This window comes from Megalops cyprinoides, chromosome 23, assembly GCF_013368585.1.
Source record: "Megalops cyprinoides isolate fMegCyp1 chromosome 23, fMegCyp1.pri, whole genome shotgun sequence".
NCBI classification, from domain to species: Eukaryota; Metazoa; Chordata; class Actinopteri; order Elopiformes; family Megalopidae; genus Megalops; species Megalops cyprinoides.
Window position 1 is genome coordinate 2,290,800 of NC_050605.1, and position 24,583 is coordinate 2,315,382.

General features: G+C 42.3%; 1 protein-coding gene across 1 annotated transcript; it reads right to left on the minus strand.

The window, feature by feature from the left end:
• Nucleotides 1–1,440: 1,440 nt before the first annotated feature.
• On the minus strand, nucleotides 1,441–24,536 carry ncaph2 (non-SMC condensin II complex, subunit H2). Its single transcript, XM_036518398.1, has 21 exons — nucleotides 24,425–24,536; nucleotides 23,705–23,830; nucleotides 18,924–19,025; nucleotides 18,555–18,610; nucleotides 17,136–17,217; nucleotides 16,954–17,019; nucleotides 16,700–16,779; nucleotides 14,494–14,642; nucleotides 14,286–14,360; nucleotides 10,089–10,216; nucleotides 9,382–9,450; nucleotides 8,854–8,920; nucleotides 8,344–8,451; nucleotides 7,403–7,450; nucleotides 7,103–7,173; nucleotides 6,505–6,625; nucleotides 6,055–6,135; nucleotides 5,741–5,790; nucleotides 5,537–5,638; nucleotides 2,781–2,930; nucleotides 1,441–1,672 (listed from the first exon to the last, which is right to left on the minus strand). Exons 2-21 carry the CDS (start codon nucleotides 23,810–23,812, stop codon nucleotides 1,529–1,531), a joined length of 1,857 nt encoding a protein of 618 aa, XP_036374291.1. The 5' UTR covers nucleotides 23,813–23,830; nucleotides 24,425–24,536; the 3' UTR covers nucleotides 1,441–1,528.
• Between the last annotated feature and the right edge of the window lie 47 nt (nucleotides 24,537–24,583).

Consider the following 24,583-nt stretch of genomic DNA (forward strand, 5'->3'; position numbering starts at 1 on the left):
CAAAAGCTTGCCAGGCATTAAAAAGCTACAATCCTCTCAATAACAAATATGTTTAACACTCACACGTACCACAGACATAGAACCTACACTCTTCGCAGTACAGAGTAACATCAGTGGCTTTTCTCGCATTCCATGTGAGTAGTACAACATCACCATCTAGTGGTGAGCTGTGATCCTGTCCCTGCTCAGGTCACCCAGTGCTTCCAAGCTCTTGCAGCTTACATTCAGACCTACATAGCAAAGTAGGCATGCAACTGACCTTCCTACACAGACATAACCAGGTCACATGACAGAAATACACTCAGGATAGGGGGGGTGGAGGCTTAGTGCACGGTCTGTTATTCATATGTAATTACGCTGAGAGTGCAGAGTGAAGACACCCAAAAAACACAAATACAAAAGGAACAAAAATGTATTGGTTGAAAATACACTGACTGAGGGAGTGCCTTCATGATTTCTGGGCAACTGTGGGGCTCTTACAAATCAGAGAACAACTGCAAAACTTCCCTCATTAGACTTCCAAAAGTGAAATTACTCCCAAGGGTGAAAGAGGTGCAGAGGTGTTAGGTACATCCAAACTTGAGAAACCAGAATGGTGTAACTGAAATTAACTGAAACTGTGTTTAACCAAAGGTGTTGGTATTCAAACAGAAAAGATAGCAAAGTGATCCAAAGCCATTTTATTTGAATGAACAGGAGGTGTGGCTGGAGAAGCTATGCCCCCACCCTGGGTGGGCTTAATTGTTGCTGTTTTACAAAAGAGCATACATGTTATATAATACACAAATGTGGCGTATTTGCTGTCACCGCGTACAATGTCAGTAATGGCTTTGTCAGACAGGGCAATTGTGGAATAGTCCATGTTTTTACTTTCTCCTAATTTGGCCCACATCAGTTTGTTTTCTAATGACAGTTCATATAAGTCTTTTGAACACTGTCAGATTTAATGAGCTATCCACGAGTTCATATAGATATGTTACAGTATATTTATCATACAAAACATCACTATTTTAAATAACCATAAAGAAGAGAGGCTGAGACAGAGGCTGCAATTTCAACCACTCGCTGCCCCCATCAGCAGCACTGACCTCAGATCAGTGCTGCCAATGCAGCTGTGAATTTGTAAGGCAGCCATTGAGAGGTCGCTGGGCACAAGTGACAGAGGGAAAGACCAGCGACCTGCTCAAATGTAGGAAAATAGGACAGAGGTAGAGATCCTGATTCTCTCTCATTACAATCCCTTACTCACGTTTGAAAAGCTCCTAAGAATAGGCTTAGACAGGGCAACAGAAACTGCAGAGATCAGTGAGCAGACACACATGCACTCCAATATATACAGTGAAAAGGAGAGAGAAAGACAGCAAGAGAAACAAATCACTCAGTATTTGTGATAGAGAGGACACAGATACACTCCAATATATAGAGTGATGAGGAGAGAGACAGAGTGAGAGAGATCACTCAGTATTTGTGATAGTGCACACACAGACACACTCTATCAGTGTAATGGGGACAGAGATAAGGAAAGGGATCAGTGAGCATCAGCGTGGGAAGGGGCGCTGTAAGTCTTGAAGCGCTCATGCACTTTCTGTTTGCTCAGCAGGGTGAGCTCCATGGTATCGATGGCCTCCTCCAGCCCATCCTGCCTGTGGATCTCCACCGTGTAGTCATTGGCCTGGAGGACCAGAAAAACAGGGAATACCAACATTCATCTCTGACTGACAGGCTAGAAGGAAGAGCAGGTGGGAAGCCATAGTTCCTGTGGAAAAGTACAGACTGCTATTGGTACTGTTCAACAGGAAGTGATGCATGATGCTGTGACATTATCTCGAGAGTCTTACTTTTACCGTCAGATACATTTGATTGTCAGACCACAAACTAATTTGCGATTCACATAACCAGTGGTCTGAGTTGAAATACAGTCTCTTTGATTGCTGACTGCGGCTCAATAAGAAGGGGCTATTCCACTGTCAGAAACAGAACCACAAACCAGGAACTAGGAATAAAAAAAAAGCAGAACACTAATTTTGGATCTACCACTATGTAATGTGGGATGAGAGCAGATACATGCCACCTGGAACTGTGCTGCTGTAGCCCCATAACCAAGGTGCTGGTAGCTAACAGAAAATCAGGAGTCACCCCCACTTCTAGCCACAGCCAATCAAATAAGACTGAATTACCAAATGTTTCCAAAAACAAAGGGAACAACTTACAGGTAAAAAAAAGTAGTAAATAGCAGCATTTGGAGAAATATCTGCTCTAAAGCTGAACTCTCTACTCTAAAAGTATCCAGAACTCTCTTTGACTTAGGTTGACATGCCACCACAAATACATGTTCTTAGCTTGATCGAATCTTAAAAGAGCTGTTGGGTCTAAACTTCACCTCTGCTAGCTATAGCTGTTTAGCCAGAATTGAGTTTACCCAAACTGGAAAAAGCTTCTATCCTATGTATAAGTTAACAATTCTGGTAAGTGTAGAGTTTAAAATATTTAAAATAAATCTTAATTTAAAATTAAGATAGCGGGAGCTTTCTCGTGAACTGCTATTTCATGTATTCATACACTTGAAAGTCCTAGTAAAATAAGAGGAGATACTTCTCAAATAAAAACCATTTACTCTTCTGCTATCTGTATCAGGAGGCTGTCTGCAAGCTTTTGAAATTTGAAATCTCTAACCTTGCCTCAACTCACTGAATCTGGTGGTTGCTGGGAGTGGCTTGGGAGTATGTACCTGTGTGTGTATGCATGTGAACGTGTGTATGAGTGTGTGAGTGTGCACTCACCAGCTGCAGGGAGGCCAGCATGTACCGGCACACCTCATGGTTCTCTTTCCCCTGGACAACAGAGGCGAATGTGCACCTCTCCCCCACGTCCCCGAAGGCATCCATGATCTTATTCCCATAGTCGTGGATGTCAAAGGTCGGCCTCTCCTCCTGAGGGAGACACCGCAGACAAGATGTGATTGATGCTAAGCTACTCAGGCCAGCACGCGCACGCGCACGCACACACACACACACACACACACACACACACACACACACACACACACACACACACACACACAGGACATGAGAGCCTCTCACTCTTGAAAGGGTCGTGTGACGGAGTGCCGTCACTACGGTTGAGTATGCGCTCTGACTGCCATACCAACAAGCCTGGCTCTTTGGCGTCGCGGTCAAAGTCGCATGGTTGGTACCCTGTAGACCCGGGTTCAAGGCCGGGTGGGGTGACTGCTCTCGCCCTTCGCTACAGGTCGCCTTAATTTGTTTTGACCTACTATTACATACACTAGACATTCATGGCTCAGCCTATCTGAGTCAAGGTCCAATCAACCCAACTAAATATCACGCTTTGATTTTACTTGTACTTGTGTGACTGTGTGGGCAGTAGCAGCTTCTGGGTTGAAAAATAGGTAGGGCAGATTGTCTGATGATCGCATTGAATGACATTAAAATTTTTATATTTTGCACCGTCCCAGATAGCTAGACCCCAGGAAGACCACTGTGAGCGGACCGTGTAGGTTTTGTTCATGTTTAGGTTATGGGCGGAATCTAGCAAATTAGCCCCATCGTATGTTTGTGCAATCAGTCTGCCTTTATCTGTTTCGCTCTCAGGTGAACAAACTATACCAAGCTGCTCCAAAAGCACTTTACAGATTGACTCTGAATTTGTCTGTCCATTTAAAACAGAAAAACCTCTCCTGCACAGTGTTGGCGGTGTCAATATAGCGAAACACTGCAACTAACTGGCAGTGCGTGGACACATCAGTAGTTTCATCTGCTTGCACAGAGAGGAACTTGGAATTTATTTAGATTATTTATGATGTGGCCCTGCATAACCTCAAACATACAGTCCAGCAATTCATTTTGAATGGTTTTGGAAGTACCTCTGAACACGGTGGCATTTTCAAGGTGTTCCTGCATAAAACTGTCTAAGGATGCAACCAGATCCACAAGACCTAAAACACCCGGATTGCTTGATGGTCTCATCGTGCCCCCTAAGTGCTAGCGCTCAAAAGCCCCACAAAATCGTATGCAGTCTATCAACTTAGACAGACTGTGCCTATTCCTGTCCACTTCTTTGTTGATTTCTTAAACTCACACTGTAGCCCTCATCGAGTTGTGCTGCAATATTAGCATTCCTCAGCATGGCTAACCTCACAGCACAATTCAGATGAGACTTGCTAGCCTCATGTTTTTTCGCTTTCTCTGAAAAATGTTTCATGTCACACACACCTACACTGCTCCAAACATCCCCTTGTCCCCCCGTAACAGAGGAACGGAAAAGCAGGCATGGAAAACAGAACATTTTATTCCGTTTAGGACAACCAGACAGCCAATGTTTCTTGTCATACCACGAACGTGAAAACATCCGATTGAATGACCGACCCTTGTCCTTTGTTTGTTGGACGATGTTAATGTCAGGTTTATCAGGTCCCAATTCCTTGATAGCCAATTTAACTCCAATATCAAGTTTTTCGAACGAGTTCTTTAAAAGAAACTCAATGCTGTTGCACGCATGCTGCTCACTCGCCATCTTTGCAAACTGTCTGACCACGCGAAGTTCGTGCAGAGTAATACAGGTAATGTGTTACATTGAGCCCTGACATTAACAGTAGGGTGGGCAGTGTCATGATCTGCCCCTCTGACCCTTTACGAGCCACGCTCTTGCTGCAGTTCCACAATTTCGCCACAGATTTACATAGAAAAACAGCGGGGTGCTGTGCAATTTCGGCAGGGCAGCGAGGTCAGCTGCCCTACCTGAAATATTTAACGTTACTGTACAGCAGCTAGGGTGGAGATGATCAGCGAGTAAGAAAAAAAAAAAAAAAAACTCTTTTTCAAAACTTCTTTACAAATTACAAAGAAACATGACTTAACAATCACTGTTTTATTTATTTCCTACCCCTGCTCCGGGCTCCCCTCACTGCCCTGCCCGTCAAGCCAACTGCGTGCTAAGAACCGGACATTATAGGACAGATTTTATAAGTACTGTGTCGTTAATTACTGCAATCTACCTCAAATGTCTTAAAGTACATTGTACAACTTTAAGACTCTCTCTAATTCTATCTGCCCAGTGCCGGCCAGAAGTAGATGGGCTCCCCCTCTGAGCTGGGTTTTGCTCAGGGTTTCTTCCTGTTAATTGGGGAGTTTTTCCTTGCCACTGTTGCCTTAGGCTTGCTCTCAGGGGGTCTCAGGCCTGGGATCAATGTAAAGCTGCTTTGTGACAACTTGTGTTGTAAAAAAGTGCTATACAAATAAAATTGAATTTAATTGAATTGAATGACATAGAGGTACTTTTCTCACTGACTACATCTACAAACATTTTATTTCAAATTTATATTATGGATCTATTTTTTTAGTGGATAAATTTATGGCAGGGCTCTGCCCCACTTGCCCAAGTGAACCAGCTGCGCCTGTGTGTGGGTTATGTAAAACTGACAGGAGAAATAACCAGACATCCCACACGGAATATGAGATGGGACTGCCGAGGGCCTAAAATGAAAAGTGTGACCACTGCATTACTGTGGCTACAGTACCTGTGCGATGAGCTGCGGGCCCATCACCTCCTCCCAGTCCTTTATGCGCCGCGACAGCACCGTCTCCTGGGCATACTTCTGTGAGTTCAACAGGAATAGCTCCTGTGGAAACAGTGGTGGTGTGTCAAGGCCCACAGAGACATGCCTATGACCCACCCCCCCGTCAGAACACAGATGCCACAGCAACAGCGGGCAGAAACATACCACGTTCTTCTTGACCAGGTCCTCGTATGTCATTCCCTCGAACTGAGAGTCTGGAGGCACAGAAAGGCATGGCACATCAGAATCAGGCAGACTTCATGCAGCTCCAAAAAGACCAAACTGAGCACAGAGTTAACATTAACACCTCAATTACCACCTGATTTACGTTGGGAATTCCAGGCAAGTTGAACCACTATCTACATAATGATAATTCAATGACAGATAAGAGTCGCCCTCTCGTGGTTAGTTGCCCAGCCTTGTACATATGAGCCAAAAGCAGTCATGGAAAAATGACATGCTATGACCAGGTTCATCACCTGTTATGACCAGGTCCTGCTCTTCCAGGATCTCTGCAGGGCCGTTGTCAGGTAAGCCCTCGTGGTCGGAGAAGTCATCACCTGCAGATGAGCAAGCTTGGATCACAACTTGCGGCTTCTGCCACACCTTCCTCACTTGTTGCAACAGGATATGCGCAGCAGTGTGGAGTAGTGGTAAGGAGCAGGGCTTGTAACCAAAAGGCTGCTAGTTGGATTCCCCCACAAGGTATTTTACTGAGTGCCTCAGTAAATATTCAGCTGTATAAATGGATAAAACTGCAACCTACATGTATGTAAGTGACTCTGAATTACAGCATTTGCTAGATTAGATTAGATTAGATTTGCATTTGCTAGATTAGATTAGATTTCACTTTATTGTCAGATTTGCTAGATGACAGTAAAGTAATGTAATGACATGTTGAGGGCTCTGTTGGGTGAGGCCCCTCTTACCTCCTGCACCGAGCTCCAGGAAATCTTCAGGCCGGCCATCCTGCTCGTCAGCCTCTCTCTCCACCTCTGCGTGTTCCAGCTCCAAGTTCCTCTGCTCCAGGGTGCCACTGCACCATGCCTCCTGAAAAGGCCACAAAGTCATTGGCTACAATCTAAATGAAACGGCCTCAGTGCCATCAGCTGATACCACCTGAAATGGGCAAAATGTCATTGGCTGAAACTGCCAGAAAGTCATGATGTCACAGCATGCTACATCTTACTCTGCCCTGTCACAAATGTATATCACCCTCACAAAGGCTTAGGCTAAAATGCCTTGCAAAACATGAGGCCACTTCACAAGTGACAGACAACTACTTGTTTTTAAATGGACAGCTGCAGATTTACTTAACTGACACAACCCTCAAAAGTGAGCAGTCCAGGTAGGTCTTGCTTCTTAAAGGAAATACACACACATATATGCATACATGCATGAACGCACACACACAGAGATGCACATGTGCAGACACACTCTCCATCTCTCTCTCTCACAGTCTCCATTTCCCTCTCACATAAACAGAGCACACCCCTGTGTGCATGCACGCACACCCTCTCTACATACCCCTCTCCTCTGGATCTTCTTGTGGCTCTTAAGCCGCTCTTTCATGTTGGTCCAGTAGAGGGCCTCCACATCTGAGACACAGACAAGTCAACAAGGAGAAGAAAACAAGGAGAAACAGAGTGAGACATTGAGTGAGGAGACACTGTGCTTACTGCTCATGGTCTGCTCATTCACACTGAAGGAAATACTACTTTAGAGCACATATACTCAGTGCAGCATGAGACAAGCTTTGCCCGGTTAAACAGAATCCAAAGAATCCCAAAGTTAGACATCAAGGTGTCACAAGAATCCCACAGTTACCTGCAAACGTGGGTCCCTTCTTGGGCTTGTGGTAGGACTTTTCCAACACTAAAGATACAGGAACTCATGTCAGGTGAGGTCAGAGTACACAAATCATACAGACTTATTCTGCAGAAAACTCACGTCAAGTAATAGAAATGGTGATTGTTAGTGTTACTTGAAAAGTACCCAGAGTGATCAAACATGAGAAAAATTGTGTGAGCAACCTAGCTTAAGGTAAGCAGTGAGCAGTTTGGATTTAAATCCACATTTGGAGTAATTAGGCAGAAGTGTGGTGCAGGAGCAGGGCTCGTAACCAAAAGTTTGCAGGTTTAATTCCATGCCAGGGTACTGGTGTTGTACACTTGGGCAAGGTACTAAACTCAATTGCCAAAGTAAATATGCAGCTGTGTAAATGGGTAACATGTAAAAACAGCAACCTGTGTAAGTTGCTCTGGATAAGAGCATCTGCTAAATGCCAACAATGAAATGCCATGTATTGGAGTAAATATCTTTTCATACTACATGCTCTCTCTTGTTCCCTGAGTGGCAGGGAATTGTTGGTGGCTGTGACCTGTGAATAGCTGAAATAGTGCTCTCACGATCATCTCTGGATTAAGAAAACCCTTCTGGGTGAAAAGCAGTTTTTTTTGCTTGAGGTACAAGTGATGTGGATGAAAGGAAATTCTATGCACGCTAATAAACTACCAAACAAACAACTCGCTGCTTATTCTCAGTAAGGTAAGGTTCCTTCACTGAGCTCTCTCCCTCAGAGGTCTCTCTGACTGCTCTCTCCCTCATATAACTTCCTCACAGAGCTCTCTCTCCCTTACAGACCTCTCCATTCAACGTCTCTCCCTCACAGAGTTCAGTCCCTCACAGACCGCTCCCTTAAACTTCTCTTGCTCACAGATTTCTCTCCCTCAGAGTTCCCTCTCTCATGTATCTCTCTCCATACTCACAGGTCCCAGTGAACCATGTCATGAAACCCTGCAGTTTGCATGTGCCCCTTCTCTTCCTCTTGTTTCCACTCACTTCCTGTACGCTTGGTGGGATGGTGAAGTGCTTTCCTGAGGAGTGAACCGCACACATCATGTACTGTACATCGCAGACTCCTATAGGATTATATGCCTCACATACACACATCACACACTTCTATGGCATGACACATGTCACACACTCCTACAGGGTTACACACCTCACAAACACACATTACACACTCATACAGGGTTACACACCTCACAGTTGCATAGCACAGAATTGTGAAGGGTTCCACAATAGTACACCTTTATCTCCTCCACACAGCTATGTCACCTTCCCACCTGGAAAGGTCACTGCAGTGTATTCCAGAAGGTCACTCGACTGGAGCACATACAAATTCCCATATATTTATTGCAGCTGATATGCTGTGTGTGATTCGTAAGAATAAACATTAGTATTAGTTTCAGAAAGGTGAAACTGTTGCATCTCACCTGTTTTCAGGGGTTTGTCCTCAGAGAGGGAGAACAGGTTGGAATACCTCCAGGGATCTGGGACTTCCTGAGTCGGGAGATTGCCGGAATCATCATTGGTTCAGTGTCACACCAGTCACAAGCCACAATGGTGGACAGCCAGCAGAAGACAGAGGAGAACAAAGGGTGCAATATTAAGCAAATCCGATGGGTTTAAATAAACAAAATATAAACATTGCCTCAACATTCTCTCAACAGAGAAAGGATACTTTAGCAATTGTGGCAGTGTAGCATAGTGGTAAGGAGCAGGACTCATAACCAAAGGGTTCATGGTTCGATTCCTTGCTGAGACACTGCTGCTGTACTCTTTGCCAAAGTAATTCACCCACAATTGCTTCAGTAAATATCAAGCTGTATTAATGGATAACACTCTAAAAATAGTTACCAATGTAATTTGCTCTGGATAAGTGTTTGGTAAATGACAATGTAACGTAATGTAATTGGAAAACTTTGCTGTGCAGTTACAGGAAGGTTGGCGGGGAGCAGTACCTTCTGTTGGTCCGGTGCAGGCTGGACGGCAGGTCTCTCTCTCAGCAGTCTCCTGTCACTGGGACCCTGCTGGCAGGGGAAAGGAGAAAAGGTCCATACAGGCACTCAGTGCTTCTAACATGTAAGCGACAGGCTCCTGTACTGACAGGATACGCATATGGCAACGCACTGTCAGGGTAAGGGGGGGGCTTGTAATCCAAAGGTTGCCAGTTTAATTCCCAGGTGTATTGCTGCTGTTGTACCTTTGGAAAAGGTGCTTAACCTGAATTGCCTCAGTAAATATCCAGCTGTCTTTAATGGATGTAAATTTGTAAGCTTTGTAATCACTCTGGATAAGCGTGTCTGCTAAGCAAATACAGCATAATGCATCCAGGTTCCTGAGTTACATTACATTACATTTTCCCAGCATTACGTTACATTGCATTTTGTTCTTACCCAGACAGATTTACATTTTTGTTTTTTTTCACAATTTTGCTGCATAGCTCATGTTAACTATTTATGCCATTGGATATTTACCGAGGCAATTCAAGTAAGGCACCTTGCTTGGGGAAAAACAGCAGTGCCCCACCTGGGTATCGAACTGGCAGCTTTTGGGTGACATCCTTATCGCATCCTTATCGCCGAGATGCTGCCGAGGATTTAAAAAATTGCGCTGTGACAAATACGCTCGGGTTGATTTTGGAGCACCTGGGCTTGTGAGTTCATACCTTTTGCCTTTCGATGTGTTTGTCAGGGGCGGGGTCCAGGTCCATGCCACCTTCCACCTCCTCCAACGGGAGGAAGAGTTCATCCACATCGTTCTGTCCATCACACCCCGCTGCAACCCCGCAGTCATCTGAACCAGACGACGCATTGGCTTTAAGTGAAAGAGTCCACAGTTTGTATTAAATACATATCTATTAAACAAATGCTTTCATTTAGCCATCCATGTATTCAAGCAGCATTGTCGTGTTGCACAAGAGGCAGTACTGGCAGGACAACCTGACTAGGAGCTGAAATTTAGTGTCATTGTCAATGGGTCACCTTGAAAAGTTTCAAAATCACAATAACCAAATGGTTAATAATACCAAGACCTATTCAGTGTTTTTACAGTTCAACCACTGGTGCGTGAAATGACAATGAGGGGGAGATGAGGGAATTGCTATTATATGGGTTTTTATGAGAGGACTGGGATGACTTAAAAGTTCCTTGCTCATGTGAATCTATGCAGTAACAGCAGCGTTCCACTTATTGTACAGAAAAGTAACATGGTTCATCATTAGCTGTCGGGTGATTCTCATGAAGCTTTAATAAGCATGTGCAAGTCATATTTTACATAAAAACATCAGAAAGAAATAAATTATATTTTCTATGAAGAAAATGAAGAGTACTTTCAGGACAAAACTGTTTTTTGGGGATTTTAACATTTACATAATTATTTACAAACATTTTCCACTGAATTCTCATGATCAAAATGTGTCCAGATCCATTAATCTATGCTTTTCTTTTATTCTCTTAAAAATTGTCTCTTTATATATAAAAATCATGCAATGTAATGTAAAAATGTCTCTATTTATGATGTGTAGTGGTACTCATGGTATTTAACTAAATTTCTAATTTCATTAAAAAAACATTGTGTCCGCACTAAACGTTCCTCATTACCGCAACACATTTTCTTCTGCCTATAGAAACTGTGCTGTCACTTTAAATTGATAATAAATCCCACGATGCATCACGTGAGGCAGAGGATTAAAAATGGACACAAGGTCGTTGACTCTCTCTATTCTCTCACTTTACGAAATTCTTGTAAATGTCACTGAACCCTCCTTGTGTTACATTGTTGATTATCATTACCGATATGGGGTGATAATCTATACTATATACTACACTATCTATACTAATCTATACTTTTAAAAATTAATTTTTTTTGTGATAGTAAAGAAAATGCAAGCCTTAAACATATAGCAGAGGAAGAGGTTATGTTGCGCTAATGACAACTTTATATAACATACAACGTACAAAATATTGGACAACCTCAGGCTTGTGAAGCTCTTCCCCAGTTGTCTCCCCAAGAACCTCAACTCCAAAAAGAAATTGGCCTACCGCTTTGTGTAAGTTTAGAAGCAAACTCAAAGGAAAAAAAAACAAATCCCTGGAAAATAAAGACTGAAATTGATAGACTACGAAAGCAAATCAAACGAATGGAGATGAGAAGGGAAGCACTGCAAAGAAGAATGCCTACAACACATATTTGTTCATCCATCAACAGAAGACAACTGATGGGAAGTGTCATCAGAACCTTCTTTCATCGTGATGATCTACCATTATCAACGGCAAAGCAGGGGAGATTAGGTGAGGTGGGCAGGTTTTCCAGAGAAGGTTTCTCTGTGACAGCATAGAGAACTTTCACAAGCGTTTCCTCACATACAACCCAAGTAAGAAAATTTCTCATGCTCAGTTATTTAAACACTGGCCTTTTTGGATCACTAGTCCAACACTACTAGACAGGGAAATGTGATTGTAAAATCCATGAGAATATTAAGAACAAAATAAAGAAGTTGCATCAACTGGGAATCTCAGGTGCATCATCTTCTTCTGAGGTGGTTGATTCTGTGGTGTGAGAGAGGGAAGATGGATTGCATGTACAGGCGATGCAGACATTTTCAGGACAATTTGTTCTCCCCAGTGTTGGACCCAAACACGAAAACCAACACTGTCCACTGGAAGTGGGTGAGCAGGTCCATGCCTATCACTAAAAAAGGGGAAAATGGATCTACTGTGGAGAAAGAGGTCAAAATCACCACATGATTCATTGAGAAGCTTGTGACTCACCCAAGAATCACTTCCTTGTTTCTGCAAACATATATACAACATTAAACATCAATTTGAGTGTACTCAGTGCCTTAAATCAAACCTGCAGGAGGAAGAAGTTGTGGTTCACATAGATTATAGTGAAAACTGCAAATGGAGCAGGGAGATCAAAGAAGTTCACTTCGGAGGATCATACCAACAAGTGACACTCCACACAAGGGTACTCTGTCTGAGTAGAGGAAGAGTGGAGTCCTTTGCCTCTGTATCAGAATGCCTCAGGCATGATGCTGCTGCAACATGGGCACACCTGGATCCAGTTTTAGGGTACATCTGAGGTCACTCCCCTGCTGCCATAAAAGTCCACTTCCTGTCTGATGGGCCTACTGTCTTCTGCCTGGCTTCAATAGTGCCATTCCTCAAAGGTTTCATGTACATCACATGGAACTTCAGTCCTATATTTCCTTTGCTCCCTCACTTGCTTTTGTACGTCCGAAGAAGACGGACGTACCGCGCTCTCTCTTGCTGTGTATGTCCGAAGAAGACGAACATACTCTCTTGCTGTGCATGTCCGAAGAAGACGGACGCATCACTCACTCTCTCCCGAAGGCCGCACCACGCGGACGGGACACGGAAAGCAGATTCTCCAAGCTAGCGACGAATTGCTAGCGGAGATCAATAACGCAAGAGCCGAGTTTCAGCGCCAGCGATCAGAGCAGCATGAACTTGTTACTAGCCGGAGACAAAGGTGCGACCGGATCCACCTCAACGCGTCTCCCGAAAGAAACCCTCATCCAGACCGAACCAGACCAGCCCTGGCTCCCCGACGACGGAAACCATCCACGGAACCGCAAGACTAGAACCTCATTTCATGAGCTACAATAGGCTGTTAACCCTGGGCATAGGACTTTGCATAGCTAAACACCCGATTGTTAGCTACATGCTTACTGCTTACTGATGAATGTTGTACATCCGTGTGTTTCAAATCATTACGAGTAATATAACTACCCCCGTGTCGTTGTTCCTTACCGATTTATCACACACTATTCACCGCGCAGCGTTAGTTATGATACCAGACAGAGACGTAGGGTCTTTGCATGCGTATCGTCTTACTAACCCCCGGTACCTCCTTTTATTCCGCACAGAATAACCCCACGGTTACCAATCGTCCGAACATATCCTGTACCAAACAGATGTTATGTTCGTTCACACATGCACATAGGCAACTCAAACTCGCCGCCACACGCATGTTCCTTTGTTCTTTGAACACGTGTGTTCAGCAAGCACACGCAGCCCACGTGCACATGCAGCACACGCGCCACTCAGAACAAACACACACTCATACACTTGCACAAGACATTCACGCAAATCTACACATCAGTGTAAATACATACGCGTGCTCCATTTACTGTACATACATGTGCCTTCTGACTCTGATTTTATATTTCAATAAATGCCTTATTTTCCCAAGGTTGTGTGTTGAAATGTTACACGTGGAATGAATGCCGCCAACCTCTGCTGATCAGAATTCCAAATGCCTCCATCTCTTGATCAACAGTGTTATTTGTTTAGTTAGCTAAATGGATAACATTGTGATTTCATTTAAGATTAACTATTCATGTGGTAATTTCTATTATGATTATTTGATGATTTTTATTATGATAATTTAATTATTAATTGAAGTTCCAAATTTTATGCATATTTTATGAGACTGATATTTTATTTCAACCACTATGGTAGACGCTATATTCTGAAAGTGGTACCCCTCATAGGCATTGTCCCTACATAATTGGCATTGCCCCTGTGAGGAAGACTAACTTCCCCCTACACCATGAAGCTGAGGGCACACCTAGCATCTTTTTTGCTTATTTGTTCCTGATGACCCCCTGATGTTTTTAACTTCTTGAGTATTTTTACATTTTGTTTTACTATTTTCTTTTTCATATCAATTGTTTCCATTCCATGTTTGTGTTTCCTCTATTTTCCTATGAACTTCCATGCAACAATGAGTTGCACAAAAAGTGCTACATAGAGTGTATTGTATTTACAACTTGCTAATGAAAGGTATACATGAGGCAATACTGGTCGTCACCATTGGCAAACAAGCACCTTCTCACCTAGAGCTTTCGACAGGTTGAGCAGCAGCAGGGGTCTGTCGTTGACACTTGCATCTTCAGGGACTCCCGTCAATGCTATAGGGGGGAGGACGAGTGGGGACAAGAAGTTAACGCCCGCTACCAACAAAATCTGATCAGAGGCCATTGGGGGGGGCAGACCAAAAGCCCCTGGTGGGGCAGGGTAGGGCGAGAGGGGGGTGGGGCTTACCAGAGATGTTCTGGAACTGTGACTGCAGGTCCTTTACACTGAACATGGGCGTGGAGGTGAACAGGTCAAGGTGGAGGATCCCGACTTTGTGGGGGGTGAAGCTGTTCATGCGGAAGTCCCGGCAGCTAGCGAGGACCTCTAATCTATGGCTGAGAGAGACAAACAAAGGAGTCTGCTACTCCACCATAAAGATCAGGGACACACATTCCAGACACTCGGTGAAGGCACTCTGGTGGTACAGTCGGTCATGATCTCCCGCTGATCTTTGATAAAGACACACTGAAACAGTCTGCACATGAACAACAAATTCTTCAGACTGGCAGGGCTGCAGTGGCTGCAACTCTGGCTAACCTCTTCTCTATCACTGTTTTGTTTAATACTGACTCTTGTTCATGTGTGGACAATGGATTCCTTGTTTGTGTAATGTTTTGTGCAGCTTTGCTGGATACCCTTTGTACTTGACCTGGAGTCACCCCGAATAAGAATGTCTACTTGATGTCAACAATGTAAATGTATTGCTAAATGACGCTGCTCATCTTGTACTTCACTCCGAATCAGAGGCCCTGTTCACACCTGGCATTAACATGCTTCTTGGGTGATCCGATCACAAGTGGGCAGCTCTAAGTACAGGTGTGAATGCACCCAAGACGCACTGAGGACGCATTGACATCCAATCGCTCAGACCACATTTGGAGATGGTCTGGGCCGCATATGGCCACATTCTTTTAGCGGTGTGTACGCGAATGTTTCCTGGGCCACATTGAAGGACTGCCTACTCAATTGAAGTCCTCTGCGGAAGTACATACTCATTCGCACTCCAATGGCATCATGTTAAACCCTTTCACACGTACGGTCACACTGGTGTGATTAGCTGTTTAGCTAAAACCGGTGCGATTAGAACACGAAATTGGAAACATAAGCCATGTAACGTAACATTGAGCTACATGGCATGAAAATTAATTATGTGCGAAAGGGTTAAAGCGCGACAACAGGCAACAACGAGTTCACAAGCTACCTCAAATGCTTCCAAGAGTGTAATGCAATATATTACATGGGAAAAACGGTATTATGAATAATACGTGAAGTGTTGTAGTTGTACAAATAAATGTTAGTAGACTATTGTGGGAGTCATAACAAGATTTATGATATCATGAATATCAGGTTACGTAGACTTAGACGTAGACTCTGAACAGGTCACTCCTTAGGTAATGCATGCACTTCTTTCTTCGAATACGTTCTTCCATAACAAGCGCGCTTCGGTTTTAGAATAGTAATTCAGAAATGTATTCACAATACTACAACTACATAAACTACATTATGAAACATTTTCATTGCAGTGAATAACGTAAGAAACTTTGGAAACATAATATCTTGCTTAGCCTATTTAATTCAACCACGCTGGCAAGATGCCAGACAAATACGGTGAAGGTCAAAATGTTCTAATCTAGTGTTTCTGCATTTTCCAACAATAAACAATTTAACAAAAGATCAGCTGCAGCTGAGTTAAGGGTATTTAATTTCAGTGATGAACGGAATCTAGTTTGCTAGTCAACTAGGTTCAGTGATGAACGGATTCTAGTTTCCTAGTCAACTAGGTTTTCATCTACATATACAAAATGCATTATTTCATAGTGACAGTCATAACAAGATTCATTCAAACAGACCTTTAAATGATGCATAAATTTACATTTGCAAATGGAAATGGTGTACGTTTTTATTTGCATATAGAGCAGGGAAGTGAGATCCGATCACAAGTGGTCACTCGAGACGCATGTTAATGCCAGGTGGGAACAGGGCCAGACTGTCTGCTAAGTGTAAATGTACTAGCTAGTCAACAGCCTACATTCCCTACTTTATCAGAAACAATGACGTTATCTTTGTTATCACTTAGCATTGTTTAGCTACCTTAAAGGTATTTGTCCCATGTTAGTGATGTTATTTAGCTAAGTGGCCCTCAATCTCCCAAAAAGGACTGGATTTAAGAGAAGCTGGAGTTTGTTACTGCATAATTTCTGTTACGTCTTGGAATTTGCTAGGTTTAGTGCACTAAGAATCTGTTTGCTTGAAAAAAGGTTGGGCTATATTTTGAAAGGCAATTGCTCAATCAATGTGCTTAATTTAGCTTCATTTTTAGCTTCACTTCGTTCTCTCCATGCTCTTGCCAATGGACGTTTAACTTTGACAGGGGTGTTCTTTGTACTCTTACCTCTGGAGGGGGTTCTTCTTTTTCTCCTGCTCTTCTGCAGCAATCAGAGGCTCAGGCGCGAGGGGTATGATCTCAAAACCCTGAATAAGAAATAGGAATAAGGAGAGCTTCAGGGGTGATGCCCATCACACCAAACCCTGTTATAACAACCAGTCATTTTAAAGACAGATACCTTACACAACTGAAATGTATACTTGGATATTTTTGAATTGTGAGACATAGAAAGTGGGTAAAAAAAAAGAAAAAACACTTACTTCAACAGTATCATTTCTCAGCTCTATGTGACAGCACTTCTCACTGACATCATCCAGCGTGAGAAACTTGAGATGGGAATGAGACAGAATAAAAAGAAATTGAATTAAAAAGAGGCTTGAGTTAAACACAGATGGCGTAAACAGGGTGAGGGGTCATGGGAGTGTGGCTCCTCTGTCCTTACCACCGTTTTGTCCCTTTTGCTGCCAAAGGTGGCATCTCGGTCCGTGCCGTCTTGCTCGATTGAGGTCGGCTGTTTGTCTCTCCTGAGAGGAGGGCATTTAAGAAAATGTCTTTACAAATCTACACATCTACTGAACTTCCACTTTGAATGTCTCAGATTGCCTCTAGGGCTGAGCTCATTACCGCATCACCGCAATTATTTATTTTAGGGCTGTCAACGTTAACGCTCGTTAGCGATTAATCTGGAAACTTTAACGCATTAATGTTTTAACGCAAATTAATCATATTATCAAGTTTGACCGCAACTTCCTTCCGTAATTCCAGCGCAGATATTTACCTGGCGGTCTTTTTATTTTACGTGGCAAACGCAGATGTGCTGAACGGCAATGTCGTTTTAACCCTTTCGCATGTAACTTATTTGTTATGGTATGTAGTGCGCGTGTTACCGTATATAGTTCGTTATGTTTTCATTTCTGTTAAGTTTCTTATAGATTTCATTTGGTACATTTTTAGAGTTAAATCGCTGTTTCCTCAAAGCTAAAGTTAGCTAGAATTTCTCCAATCTAGTGTTCTAATCGCACCAGTTTAATCACACGCGAAAGGGTTAAAACGAAATTTGCCGTTCAGCACATCTGCGTTTGCCACGTAAAATAAAAAGACCGTAAAATAAAGAATGAGTACATTTCGCATCACTTTATACAAGCAGTGATTGTAGTAGATAGCCTACCGGCATCATGAATGTTCAATTATGTTGCATGTTTAAAAACCATTAGCGTAATGTTCCCTTACCATCTTATTTGTCATTTGATTTGAAAAATAATTAAAACTGATTTAATGTGGCTATATATAGCCTACCTGTTCATGCTGCTTCAGACGCCATTATTGTATAGCCTACAGAATTATGTGAATTAAAATAAAATATTAAAATGTTAATTGTAAAAATGTTAAAATGTAAAATAATCAGGAAAAGTGATCAAAGCTGGCCAAGTCTTCCAACAAAGCCCAAGGTTGCAAAATTATCTGGAACTGCCTAAACATGTACGTAAACATGAATATCTTAATTAGGCCCAATGAGCTTGGCTAAAGGTGGTCACTGAACAAGGTGAGTCCCAAGAATGTTGGATGAGATCCATTTTATACTGCAGTTAGATAACATTTTTAAAAGGCAAGAGTCAAAAAAACAGTGAAACAGTGATAACCCTTGAATCATTATTATTAATAATAAACATAATAAATCATAGTCAGTTATTTTTACAAAATGAGGGAAAAGGCATTGAACAATGTATATAATTTGTGGTACAAACTGTAATTGATGTTTGAAAACTAGCTGGGGCACAATGGCAAAAACATGACAAATGTGAGGAAAAGATCTGAACAAGGAAAGAAACAAACTGTTGTTACTAAAGTCGATTACAATTACTTTTTGTTTGAGATGAAGTCCAGTGCTTGGTACACCAAAGAGTAAAGATACTCCACCTGCCACAAAACAAAATAAAATGAAATTATTAACCTATCTGGTAGAGACAACTGGTTAAGAGGATCCCTCTTGTTTCAGGTATTTGTACACATACATTGTGTGGCTGTTTGTGCCAATTCTAATGTCCACAGTAACCATCACCGATAGCTTTACATGCATATATTTGGAGGGATGTTTTATTCACAGTCTTTGAACTGCTTATTTCATTTCTCAATGTCAGTGCGATTTACTGTTGTCCATACTTACATGATCATACCGCTATTTTGAGCACCTGTTAGTTTGCGTTATCCAAAACTGCGCGTTCTCTCTCACCTTCTTACTGTAAACACACACGGAGCCTTGAATAAGAAGCGCAGCCTCTGCGAAGTTCATTGTGGTTTTCCCACTGTCGAACGATATGCAGATCTGGTCCAGCTGTCAAGAAATAAGAACATAAGAGCATAAGAACATATTATGAGGAGAACAGGCCATTCGGCCCAACTAAGCTTGCCATTTCTTAATTAAAGATTATCCAAAACTGCATCAAGTCTAGACTTGAACACAGCAAGGGTCTCTGCCTCAACTACATGAACTGGCAACCTATTCCATGTATTGATAACTCTTTGTGTAAAATAATATTTCCTTATATCAGTGCAGAACTTACTCTTAACTAGTTTCCATTTATGCCCTCTTGTTCTACAGACTGAACCCTAAAAAATCTATTATAGTTAACCTTATTGAGTCCTTTTATAAATTTAAAAACCTCAATTAAATCACCCCTAAGCCTCCTCTCGCTAAGTCTAAATAGGTTAAGTAACTTGAGTCTTTCCTTGTAGCTTTCATATTTCATGCCAGGAACTAATTTAGTTGCCCTTCTTTGAACTTTTTCAAGAACTTCAAAATCTGAAATGCCCAGAACTGCACACAGTATTCCAAGTGAGGTCTGACTAAGGCATTGTATAATTTCAATATAACCTCCTTAGATTTATACTCAATAGTTTTGGCTGTGTATCCCAGCATCCTGTTGGCCTTTTTTTACTGCTACAGCACACTGCCTAGATCCTGTTAAGCTTGGGTCAACTATTACTCCCAAGTCTTTTTCAAAATGAGAACATTCTAGTTTTTTTCCACCCATGAAGTAGTCTTGTCTAAGGTTCTTATTTCCCACATGCAAGACTTCACATTTATCTAAATTGAATGTCATCTGCCAGGTATCTTCCCACTTTTGGATGCTGTTTAGGTCTTCCTGTATTACCTTAGTTGATTCTATACTGTTGGCTAGATCCCCTAGTTTTCGATCATCTGCGAATTTTACTATTTTACTACTAACCTCTGCATCAAGATCATTTATGTATATAAGAAACAGCAAAGGCCTCAACACCAATCCCTGTGGGACTCCACTTCATACAGGACCCTGCTCTGATACAATTCCTCCCACAGTTACAGTCTGCTTTCTACTAGACAACCAACTTCAAACCCACTCTGTTTTGAAAGTCCAAATAGATAATATCATGAGCTTGGTTTGAGTCCAAACATGCTGTAGCTTCCTCAAAGAAGTCCAGGAGGTTTGTTAAGCACGACCTCCCTCTGCGAAAACCAGGTTGGCTATCATTTAAGACACCAGTTTGTTCCAGGAATAATTCCAAATTATCCCTAATGATGTATTCCAGTAATTTGCATGCGATACAAGTTAAGATGACAGGCCTATAATTTCCTGGATCAGTCCGGTCACCTTTTTTTGTAGATAGGTACTACACTGCCATGTTTCCAGTCATCTGGCATTTCTCCATTTTTAAGGGATTGCTTAAAAAATAACTGTCAGAGGCTTGTAAACCACCTCTGCTAGTTCTCTGAGAACTCTTGGATATATTCCATCAGGGCCTGCTGCCTTATTTGTTTTGAGTTTTTGAAGTTTATCTTGTACTTCTGCATCATTTAAATCAATTTCCTCCATAAGTCTCTGAAAACTGACTGCACCTGAAGGCATATGCAAAAACACTTCACTAGTTAAACTCTCCACAAAGTGACTGTTTAGTGTATCAGCAATGGCTTTGTTATCATAAACCATAACTCCATCCTTATTTTTATACCTCTTATTTCATCCTTACCTATCCTTTTTCGACCATAATATTGAAAAAAGCGTTTAGAGTTGCTCTTTGCATCTAGTGCAATCTGTCTTTCAAAACGCCTTTTAGCTTCCCTAATTTTTTTCTTAACTTGAGCTTGCATATTACTGTATTCAATCATATTACTATCTGAGCTCTCCAACTTGTATATTCTAAATAATTTCATTTTTTGTTTCAAACTGTCCCGTAACAACTTATTCATGCACTGTGGATGTTTCTTTTTCAGCTTCTCTTTTCTCACTTGTGGAATGAATTTATGCTGTACATCCAGAAGTCGTTTTAAATATGCACCACGTTTCTTTCACAGTTTTACCATCTAGAAGAGGTACCCAGTTTATATTCAAGGGTATTTAAGGGTAATTGAAGTCCCCCATTACTATTGTCTCACCCTCCTGACATGCTAGTTTAATGTTATCAAAGAGCATACTCTTGACACCGCTGTCTGAGGCTGGTGGCCTATAGCGTACTCTAGCATTCAGACCTTCTCCATTTTCCCCCAGTATTTTAATCCATATGTCTTCACTAACACCAAGGGGCTCCATTCCTGGATTCCTCTCTTTACATAGAGAGCTACTCCTCCTCCTCTTCTACTGATTCTATCTTTTCTTAGCAGCTTGTATCCCTCTACATTGTACTCATCCCCATCCCCTGCACCATGCCGCGTCTCTGTAATCCCAAAAACATCATAATTACTATTACTCATAAAGGTTTCTAGGTCCAAAATTTTATTTTTTATGCTTCTAGCATTTAAACAGAGGAATTTCAGGGTACCACGTGTGCATTTCCTGTCCTTCCCCCCTGCCCCAGCTGCTCAGAACCACCTCTATTACAGTGCTGCTCTGACTGATTTACAAGCATCGTTTCCTCACTACTAATAAAATATTTAGCCATGGTGTGTTCTATTCCGGCAGTCTGTCTATCCCTACCCATCTCACTGTATAACCTCCCTGCCCCCCCCCCCCCCCCCCAGACCCTAGTTTGATACCCTGAGCATACACTGGCCCAGTGCAGCTGTACCCCTCTGGTTCAGGTGTAACCAGTCCCGCTTGTACAGGTCACCCCTATTCCAAAAGGAGTCCCAGTGCCCCATAAACCTGCACCCCTCTTTCCTACACCAGGTTTGTAGCCACGTGTTAAACCTCCATATAAAGGCTTGCTTCCCTTTGCTTGCACGTGGTAATGGTAGAATTCTGGAGAAGACTACCGTGGAGGTTCTGCTCCTAATCTTCCCCGCTAGCTCAATAAATTTTTCTTGCAAAACCCCGAACGTACCCTTTCCTATGTCACTGGCTCCAACATGGACCATGACCACTGGATCCTCCCCCGTTCTGGCCAGGAGCTTGTTCGCACTCTCCAGGAGGTCTCCAACCTGGGCACCAGGCAGGCAACAGACCATGCGAGACTCCTTGTCGCGCGAACACACTATGCTATCTACCCCTCTAATGATTGAGTCCCCCACTAACACTGACTCCCTTTTCTTGGAGGATGAGGCCGCCTGGGTGCCCTGGGGCTCTTCAGTCCTCCCACTCTCAGGATCGCGGGTCAACTCGTCCTGCAGTGGCACGAAACCGTTGGTCACCGTGATCTCTGGAGATGCCGCCCCTCTTGGAATTGTGCGCCCCTTTCTACGCCTACGCCCTACTGTTACCCAGCGTTCGCAGTCGCAGACGAACTCATCCTGGAGGTCTCCCTCCAGAAATCCGATCATTCGGCAACTCTCGCACAGTTTTGGCCACATTTTTTCCCCCTAACTGAACATGCTTTCCGTAAATAAAGATGTACTGCCGAGACAGAATTACCAGCTAAAAAGTACTAAAAGCACCGGGGTGGCTCAGAACAGTCAAAGGCAGAAATCAAGCACAACAAATGCCACTTAGCCTAAATACAATATAACCATGTTTACAGTTCAGCAGACGCGCTAACACAACCAGAATCAGAATATCCTAAAATCTGACGATGAAGAACAGTAGAAAAAATTAAACAAGCGAACCGGCTAGCTAGCTAAACTACCCGACTAGCTAGCTAAAGTATGCTGCTTAAATATTTAAAGATTTGCTCCAGAGAGGACGAAAAACCACAAAAAAACCTCTCGTCGGCTAGAATATGTACTAACGAGCTAACTCGTTGGATAACGCTTCGACGGAGGAAAAAACTGGAAAATTCCCTCTGTCCCCTAATGGCAACAAAAGATTCAACTTTAGGAGCAGATCTGACCTACCTTATTTAATAGCTAGGTAAATAGCTCCACTTTTTATTTTTATCCGATTGAATGTAATAGCACAGAGACTAAATGATAAAGAAATAACGCTTGTTTGTTCTACTGCAACACTAGATGCGCTTTCACTATCAAGTTCTCCATGTTAGACTATAAATGAGAAACATACACAACGCTTTACATTTGTCATTTACCCAAGTGCTTGAACTGTTCAACTGATAAAGCTGTCTCTGCCTGCTTGTGCAAACGTGTAGTCGTAAACAGATGGTTTTACCAGGATCTGTAAAATATCCTGCTATGTCGCAGTTAGGTGTCATTTACGCGATAACACAATAATAGAGCAGGAATGTCTGAATGTGCAAACTTGTACATTTACATTCACATTTACTCATTTAGCAGACGCTTTTATCCAAAGCGACTTACAATACGAGGAATACATTCAAGCTACAGTATGAAATGAGGCCTTGTAGTAGGCACGAAGTTCTAAGGGATAAAGAAAGACAATGCAGACAGAAAGGTGAACCGATAAGTGCTATAAGATAAAGTGGAAGAGAATAAGGTGAGGGTTAGAAATGTTAGTATTTTAGGCGAGAAGGTGAGTTCGACCAATAATAACTTAATAACTTAATACCAATAACGCCAGAAAAATAACACTAAATGCAAAACAATAGCAGAACAAGCTACTCTACGTATCTCACCGGGGCCTGTCAATCTGCAAAATTACAAGCCTCTCATAGTCACTAATGAAGTCATGGGGAGTAACGGAGAATCACCTCGTCCAGGTACTCCTCGAGCTGCGAGGCAACGTCCACCTCCCAGTTCTTGGTAAGGTCCCGAATGGGCTGCAACAGGTGGGTGAAACGATTTTCGGAGGCATCCATGACCACTTTTTTAAAATCCTGTGGAAAAATAGCCAGCGGCAGGGTAAAACACAAATCCTTTTCGCGGAGAGATGTAGCCAAACAGCTAACTAGCTAACGTTAGCATCGTTAGCTTGTTACATAAACATTAGCTAGCTAGTTGGCTAGCAAGCTAGCTTGTTCGCTGGATATCTTTTTTAGTTTTAGGTGAGCTAGCTACCTAACTAATTGTATAACGTTAGCCAACTTGTACCTAAGTATCGTCGAACTGGATAAGTAATTAATACTTTGGGTAACTTAGTAGGTAGTAGTTGATTAATGTAGCGTTAGCTACATTAGCTGGCTTGATAGGCTTGCAAGATTGTTATACAATACAGTATGCAAGCACAATACAGTAACTTAGCAAAGGTAAATGCATTACTGTTAAAGTAATTTCACAGCAGCATAGCAATATATTGTCACTTGCTATTAATACAAAAGTTGCTGACGTTCACTCTAATACTGATTGTTTCTATATGATGAAAGTTAACGTCAATGACGCATTTAATTTGGCTAATTTAGCCTCCGTTAGGTTAGCTAGTAAGCAAGCTGACGGTAACGAAACTATACTGTAATTAGGCTGCAGCAACGTACCTTTACAGGAACTTTAAGTATGTTACGTATCGATCATAAATCTCACTTTGATTTGAGTTCCTTTTTAAAATATTTATCCGATATATCAGTTTTCCTGCTAGCAAGGAAAGGATTCAGAAGAACCGCGTATATGCCATTTTTTGTTTTTCCCGCGCGCGT

What these genes read in the sequence shown, in the direction of transcription:
- ncaph2 (XM_036518398.1), bottom strand. Translation starts at nt 23,812, where the DNA reads ATGGATGCCTCCGAAAATCGTTTCACCCACCTGTTGCAGCCCATTCGG. An exon ending in TGAGAAATGATACTGTTGAA is followed by an intron (nt 16,780 to 16,953) that starts GTAAGTGTTTTT and finishes TTTCTTATTCAG; the next exon opens with GGTTTTGAGATCATACCCCT. An exon ending in GCAGGACCTGGTCATAACAG is followed by an intron (nt 5,791 to 6,054) that starts GTGATGAACCTG and finishes CTGTGCCTCCAG; the next exon opens with ACTCTCAGTTCGAGGGAATG.